Genomic DNA, 7,517 nt, shown 5'->3' on the forward strand with positions numbered 1-7,517 from the left:
GATTACAGGCGTGAGCCACTGCGCCCGGCCTGAGCATCTTTTTTATCTGCTTATTTGTCATTTGTGTATCTTCTTTGGAGAAATGTCTACTCAAATTCTTTGCCCATTTCTTAATCAGGTTGTTTTACCGTTGTTGAGTTGTAGGATTTCCTTATATATTCTGGATATTAACCCTTCATCACATACAGTGATTTGCAAATATTTTCTCCCATTCTATGGGTGGTTTTTTTTCTCTCCTAATAGTGTCTTACACGCACAGAAGTTTTTAATTTCGATAAAGTCTAATTTATCCATTTTTTTTCTTTTGTTGGCTATGATTTTGGTATCATACCGGAGAGAAATCATTGCCAAATCTAATGTCATGAAGATTTCCCTTACGTTTTCTTGTAAGAGTTTTACAGCTTTAGTTCTTATGTTTAGGTCTTTGAATCATTTTGAGTTAATTCATTTATATGGCTGATAGGGTTCCAATTTCTTTCTTTTGCATGTTGCTATCCAGTATTCCCAGTACCGTTTGTTTTTTTTTTTTTGAGACAGAGTCTCACTGTGTTGCCCGGACTAGAGTGCCGTGGCGTCATCCTAGCTCACAGCAACCTCAAACTCCTGGGCTCAAGCGATCCTCCTGCCTCAGCCTCCCGAGTAGCTGGGACTACAGGTGCACCATGACGCCCGGCTAATTTTTTGTTTCTATTTTTAGTTGACTGGCTAATTTTTTTTTTTTTATTTTTAGTAGAGATGGAGTCTCGCTCTTGATCAGGCTGGTCTTGAACTCCTGACCTCAAGCAATCCTCCTGCCTCAGCCTCCCGAGTAGCTGGGACTACAGGCATGCGCCACCATGCCCGGCTAATTTTTTTCTATATATTTTTAGTTGTCCAATTAATTTCTTTCTAATTTTAGTAGAGACGGGGTCTCGCTCTTGCTCAGGCTGGTCTGGAACTCCTGAGCTCAAACAATCCGCCCGCCTCGGCCCCCCAGAGAGCTAGGATTACAGGCGTGAGCCACCGCGCCCGGCCCCCAGTACCATTTGTTGAAAAGACTGACTGACTGTTCCCTCATAGAGTGGTGTTGGCACCCTTGTCGAAAATCATGTGACCATATATTCAAGGGTTTATTTCTGAGCTCCTGATTCTGTTCCATTGGTCCGTATGTCTGTCCTTATACAAGTACCACACTGATACTCATTTATTTAGAGATGAGGTCTTGCTATGTTGCCCAAGCTGGATTTGAACTCCTGGGCTCAAGTGACTCTCTCATCTCAGTCACTGAGTAGCTATGACTTATTACTGTGCCAAGCTAATACCACACTGTTTTTGATTGCTATAGCTTTGTAGTAAGTTTTGAAATCAGGAAGTGTGAGTTTTCTAACTTTGTTCTTTTTCAAGATTGTTTAGGCAGTTTGGATCCCTTGCATTGATGTGTATTTTAGGATAGATTTTTCTATTTCTGCAAAAACCACTGTTGGGGCTTTGTAGCAGTTTTCATTGAATCTGTAGATTGCTTTGGGTAGTACTGACATCTTAATAATCTGCCAATCTGTGAAAATGGGGTATCTTTCCATTTATTTGCTTTTAGTTTCTTTCAGCAATGTTTTATAGTTTTCAGTATATGTGTCTTTCACTTCCTTGGTTAAATGTATTCCTAAAGTTGGATGTGGTTCTTATAGTCCCAGCTATTTTTTTTTTTGAGACAGAGTCCTGTTCTGTCACCTTGGGCTAGAGTGCCGTGGCATCAGCCTAGCTCACAGCAACCTCAAACTCCTGGACTCAAGCGATCCTCCTGCCTCAGCCTCCTGAGTAGCTGAGACTACAGGTGCCTGCCACCACACCCGGCTAATTTTTCTATTTTTAGTAGAGATGGGGTCTCGCTCAGGCTTGTCTCCAATTCCTGACCTCAAGCGATCCTCCCACCTTGGCCTCCCAGAGTGCTGGGATTACAGGTGTGAGCCAACTCGCCTGGCCGGTCCCAGCTATTAATACTTGGGAAACTGAGGTGGAAAGATTATTTGGGCTCGGGAGTTTCGGACCAGCCTGGGCAACATAGAGACCCATCTCTAAAAATTGTTTTAAATTACTCTAAAGTGTTTTGTTTGTTTGTTTTTTAAAGAGACAGGGTCTTGCTCTGTCACCCAGGCTACAGTGCAGTGGTATGAAAAAAGCTGACTCTAACCCCTGAACTCTGGCCTCGAGCAGTCCCCCTAGCTCGGCTTCCCAAAACTCTGGGATTATAGGCATGAGCCACTGCACCCATCTTGTGAACAGAATTTTTAAAATTTTCTTTCAGATTTTTGATTGCTGTCGCGTAGAAATGCAGCTGATATTTGTGTGTTGATTTTGTATCCTGCAACTTTGTTGAATTTGTTCATTCTAACAAGTTTTTTCGTGTTTTGGGTGTGATTGTTAGGGTTTTCTACAAGATCATGGCATCTGCAAACATAATTTTTTTTCCTTTCCATAAGTATCATTTTTAAAATTTAAATCTTTGATCTGTGTAGAATTTTATTTTGTTACCAGGTAGGAGTTCATCTATATCACTACACTGAGGTCTGAAATTCTTAATTCTTTCATTGGACATTCATTTTTTTACTGTTTAAAAGGCTGAGGAACAACATCTTTATGTTGTCCACACCAATTTTATATTTTGAACATTTTCAGACAAAAATTGGAAAAATAGTACAGTGAACATACTTCATTGTACTAGTATACTAATAGTATGGGAATAAGCATATTTTAACACGTCGGCAAAATCCCTATTACACTTAAATCTAGTATTGAGTTTTTAGGGGTATGATTTTTCTGAAGGAGTTTCATGATACAATATCCATCAGTTTGACTTTTGCAGTAAGATTATAAAGAGGGTCAGCCACTTGGGGGTGACTATTTATAGGATTAATTAGAAGACCAAGGGCTGCCCTTTGAAAAACCGAGGTGTAACCTTTTGAGGTGCCTTTTTGTTACCATCCTTGTGAGCTTTCCCAGTCTTCTCCCTGGCCTTCATTTGTCAGTGGCTGTGCGTGTCGTGCAGTTTTCCAATACCCTGTTCCAAGTTCATGAATTCCTACTGCCTTGAGACTGGGTTATATTTACATTGTCTGAATTGGCGAGTGCCTGTGTGAAGACTGTGTGCTCACACGAAGACACGGTTTGAAAGGGCTGGTTATATAAAGGTAGTCAGTTCCTTGGTGACTGTGTGGTGCTGTCTTACACACACCTCCTCCCCTGCAGGGACTCCGACGACATGGGGATAGCACAGGCTTCGTGTGCGACAGCAGTTTGCCTTTACTGTTCTTATTCTCAGTTTAATAGAAAAATGAATGTGTTGATAGGAGGGGTGATAGGCAAAGGACTCAAGCTTAGTACCATTAGAGAGTAAGATAGGAACCATTTGTCTCTCCCAGAGTCTCAGTTGGATGCTGAATTGGGCATTTAAGCCAGTTGACTGTGGATTCAGTTCTAAAAGTATGAGAAAAAAGTGCAAATTGATAGAAACACACAAAAGGTGTGTCTGCAGATGAGGCCCTCTGAATTCTGCTTTTGCTCCCCCGCCCTTCTAGCATGCTGGTCTTTCTGCCTGGGCTGCAGGTGGACCTTCAGTCACGGGGTGGGGCAAAACACTAACACGAGTGCTGCGTATCACTCCACGGTGCTGCGGCCCACAGGAGCAAAAGGATCGCAAGGTGCCCTTACAGATGTTCTTGCTCTGACCCAGAGCTTCCCTCCTGGGAATTCATCTGAAGGGAAGAGGCAGATAAGTGCACAGTAACGTACATAGGGTGGTATTCATCAGCAATCTATTATTTGGGAATATATACATATAAAAAGGCAGCTGTGGGTTAAGATTATAAGTGATTGTCACTTGGTACAGTCTGAATGCTTTCCAAGCATACATTAACCTTTCTAATTGTGGGTGAAACCCTTCCCCATTTGAAGAGGAGAGCTTTTAAGCAAATACTATTTTTGTTGGGGCAGCAGGGGCTAGAATGTGCTAGGGAGCTCTGTCCTGTCCCCACTGCTGAACATCTGGGTCTGGGGCCTTCAGGTCCTCACCTTTCCTCACATCGTTTCCTCTTCCCTGCAGACTGCAATAAGGTCACTGATCAGTGCCTGTCCTTCTTTAAACGCTGTGGAAACATCTGTCACATTGACCTGAGGTACTGCAAGCAAGTCACCAAGGCAGGCTGTGAGCAGTTCATAGCCGAAATGTCTGTGAGTGTCCAGTTTGGGCAAGTGGAAGAAAAACTCCTGCAAAAACTGAGTTAGTCCCAGGACAAGGATGTAAATACGGGGTGGGCAGGGAGGGGAGGGCACAGGGCCGGGGAGGGAGAAAGACTTTACAAAAGAGGAGGGCTTTTATTTTCCATTTGGAACTTGAAACAACAGACCACAGAACGATTCCATTTTGCAAGTCTTTGCAAGGAGAAGCCATTCAACCACCTGTTTTGGGGATGAGTGAGCCGGACGCTTTCCTTTGGTCTTTCTGAATCGTAATTGCACTGCTTTCTGGACCATTTCTAAGGCGGCCTTTACAAGAAGACATTCCCGTCAGAGAGGAGGGTGGACTTTGGAGAAATTCTCTTATCGAAGCGTGAGCTTAGGAGCTTTTGTTGGTGGTGGTGTTGTTTTGGACACCTCATTCCTTGCAACTTCAAGGTTTTTGGTGTCTACGTAAAGTGGACCACACACCACCTCTGCTGCCGTCTTGACACTTTCTTTTTTTGTTTGTTTGGTTTTGTTACATCTTACATTATGCAGAACTATTTTTGTACAAATTGTTTAAAAGTTATTTATGCAAGGTTTGAATGCATACCAGTGTTTTTATTGTTTTGAGATTGCCAATTTTCCTGATTTCCTTAAGGTAGGAGAGAACTTAACCTGTACTTCATCGACACAACCATCTACAAATGTCCCAGATCTGACAAAGCGGGCTGAGACCTTCCACTTAAAAGCATGTTTAACTGGAAGTTGAGAGCCTTCTTTGTATGTCAAGAAGTTACATGAGCATGTTGTGGATAAATGTAAATTATAGTCGAAGTAAGACACTTTGCCAAGTTTCCTCTATATAGAATTCACTTTTCAAAATTTCGACTTCAGCCTTTGCACTCAGGAGGGTTTGCTCCAGCATGAGCTCTTATACTCTACATAGATCTAATTTATACCGTGAGTCAAGAAGTAGAATAAATGCTCCCACATAGCCTTTTTTTTACTTTTTTCTCTCCTTTGAAGTGTGAGTTGAGTTCTCATTTAGGTTTGTAACATGGCTATTTCCTAGTTGTAAAGTTCTGCATTTATAAGTGCCATTGTTGTAAGGTGGTGTTTCTTAGACCTTCCCTGCTGCGGTTTTACCTTTGTTGAATTTGTATAAACAATTGTACAAAAAAAACCACTCTTGAACTTTGAGGGTTTTTGTTCTAGGAGTGGACTAGAGTCAGAGTCTCAATACTAGTTAGTGTATGTTGTTCAAAGCCAGTAACAGTATGATTTCTCACTCACCTGAGAAATGCAGCAGCCCCGTGGTACGTGACTTTTTCCTTTTTCTTCTTCAGAAAGATCTTAACTGTTTTTAGCTAATTAAGGTAATAGGAAAGAACTATGCTAACAATGGGCATATGTAGGAATTAAGTACAGAATTCCTTAAGGGGCAGGGTGGCTCACCTGTCCGGTGCCTCTCGCCACACCTGTACAAAGTAATTTCCATGGCCACTTGCCATTACCCAAGGGTTACTCAGATTTGGGGGGGCCGAGTATCATTTACTCAGCCTCCCAGTGGGAAGAGGCTACCATCCTGCACAGGTAGCCTTGAGCCATGGTGGCTGTAGGAGACGCTTGGTTCTGAGGTTGCTTCCCCAAGTGGCAGACACAGAAACTAGTGAGAATTAATTTTAAATTACATAATTTTTTTAAAGACAGCAACCTCGTTCACATACACAGTGAATCTGAGGATTCAGAAAGTAACCAACTTCCTCAATAATCAAGAGCAACTTTAAGACCTTGACCCTGTAGGATGCGCTTTTCCTGCTAATGGTTAAGTTTTATATTTGCCCCAGCAAACTGGTTTTATTAAAATGGGACAAAGATCCCATGCAGCTCTGTCTCCTGTTAATTTAAATCCAGAGACCCTTTCTGACTCAAACTGAAACCATTTGAAGCCATTGTACCCCAGAATTTAACTGAGAGGATCCACTTACCTGAATTACATTAGTTATCACTCTATGGCTTATTTACAAAAATGTGGCTTCCCTTTCCAGGCCTGATCGTTCAACATGCAACGAAAGGTAAAGTTTGTTTTCTTGGTGATGGTCTCTGAACCTCCAGATAAGACAGTTAACCCTGCTGGTCCAGTAAAGTCATCTTCTTCCTAGAGAATTGCTTTAAGGGTAATCATGGTTTTCTCATGAACAGTTCTTGCAGTCGGTCATTACCAGCTAACACTGAAACTTGTAGCTGCAGCTGGTACTGGCTAAGAGACACAGGGACACTGGGGTTAGAGGACAGTGTTTCTCCTGTAAGGTTTCCTGGAGCACATGCGTACGCTAGGCAGGGGCTGCCAAGGCTGGGACCCAAGCCACCAGAGGGACACAACAAAGCAAAGACATGACATATATTCAGGTTCAGGAGACACCACAGTGGGCACAGATGAACTTCCCCTGTAAGTACCGAACAATCCAGTAAGGTCTTGTCTCTGTATAGACTGTTTATTTTTAAAATGAGCTTCAGATGAGGCCAGCTAAGTTAAATGCTACAAGCAGCTGCTCTGGAACCCACATGCCACGTCTGATGAAGTCACGAAAGGACACCATAAGCCCCAAGGAGTGCTTGCCGTGTTAATCACAGCGCAGTAACCTAGAAAAGAGGCTCTGTCCCTTTCTTTAGGAGTCTGATGTTTACAAAGAAAGATACCATGGTGCCTCAAATGACATCCTTTCACATTGTGAGGATGGGACAAGGAGACATAGTCCACTGTGGACTTTCAGAATGTTATCCATATCATGTGACCTACTCAAAAAATTTGCTTAAAGAGGCATGAATATGCCACTTTTTAAAAATGCAGATTCCAGGGGAAAATGTCTTGTCCTCTGCCAGATAAGTCAGTTATTCCAAGTGTCAAGCTCGTACACTAAAAATTTTCATCTGGTCCCTAAACAGTTACTTCAAAATGCTATCAAAAAAATCCACCACTATTTTTTCTCTTGCTGTAATATATAAATCCAAGAGGAAACATTAAACAAGGTGTTTTAAGCTGCGACTACGTACAAATAAATCTGAATACTTGAATTTAACTTCAGACAAAACCAGCACCTGCTGCTTAGCTTCTGCTTAAGTTTGCTTACTGTCACTTGCTATCCTGCATTTAAAGATTTCCCACCATCAAGTTAGTGTTAAATTTCCAGAGTCTCGGCCAGGCGCGGTGGCTCACGCCTGTAATCCTAGCACTCTGGGAGGCCGAGGCGGGCAGATTGTTTGAACTCAGGAGTTCGAGACCAGCCTGAGCAAGAGTGAGACCCCATCTCTACTAAAAAAAA

At 42.4% G+C, this 7,517-nt stretch overlaps 1 protein-coding gene across 2 annotated transcripts in view; it reads left to right on the forward strand.

The window, feature by feature from the left end:
- KDM2B (lysine (K)-specific demethylase 2B) overlaps positions 1-5,421 on the forward strand; it is a 123,605-nt gene extending 118,184 nt beyond the window's left edge. Inside the window, exons 22-23 of one of the 2 annotated variants that reach the window (XM_012663452.1) lie at positions 4,076-4,203; positions 4,404-5,421. In XM_012663452.1, coding sequence (XP_012518906.1) covers positions 4,076-4,203; positions 4,404-4,478 — 203 coding nt within the window. In that variant the 3' untranslated portion in view covers positions 4,479-5,421. Of the gene's footprint in view, positions 1-4,075 lie in introns of both variants that reach the window. The other variant, XM_012663451.1, reaches the window with a different exon arrangement.
- Positions 5,422-7,517: the final 2,096 nt, after the last annotated feature.

The sequence above is a fragment of the Propithecus coquereli genome, unplaced genomic scaffold (genome assembly GCF_000956105.1).
Source record: "Propithecus coquereli isolate 6110/MARCELLA unplaced genomic scaffold, Pcoq_1.0 Scaffold81, whole genome shotgun sequence".
Lineage (NCBI taxonomy): Eukaryota > Metazoa > Chordata > Mammalia > Primates > Indriidae > Propithecus > Propithecus coquereli.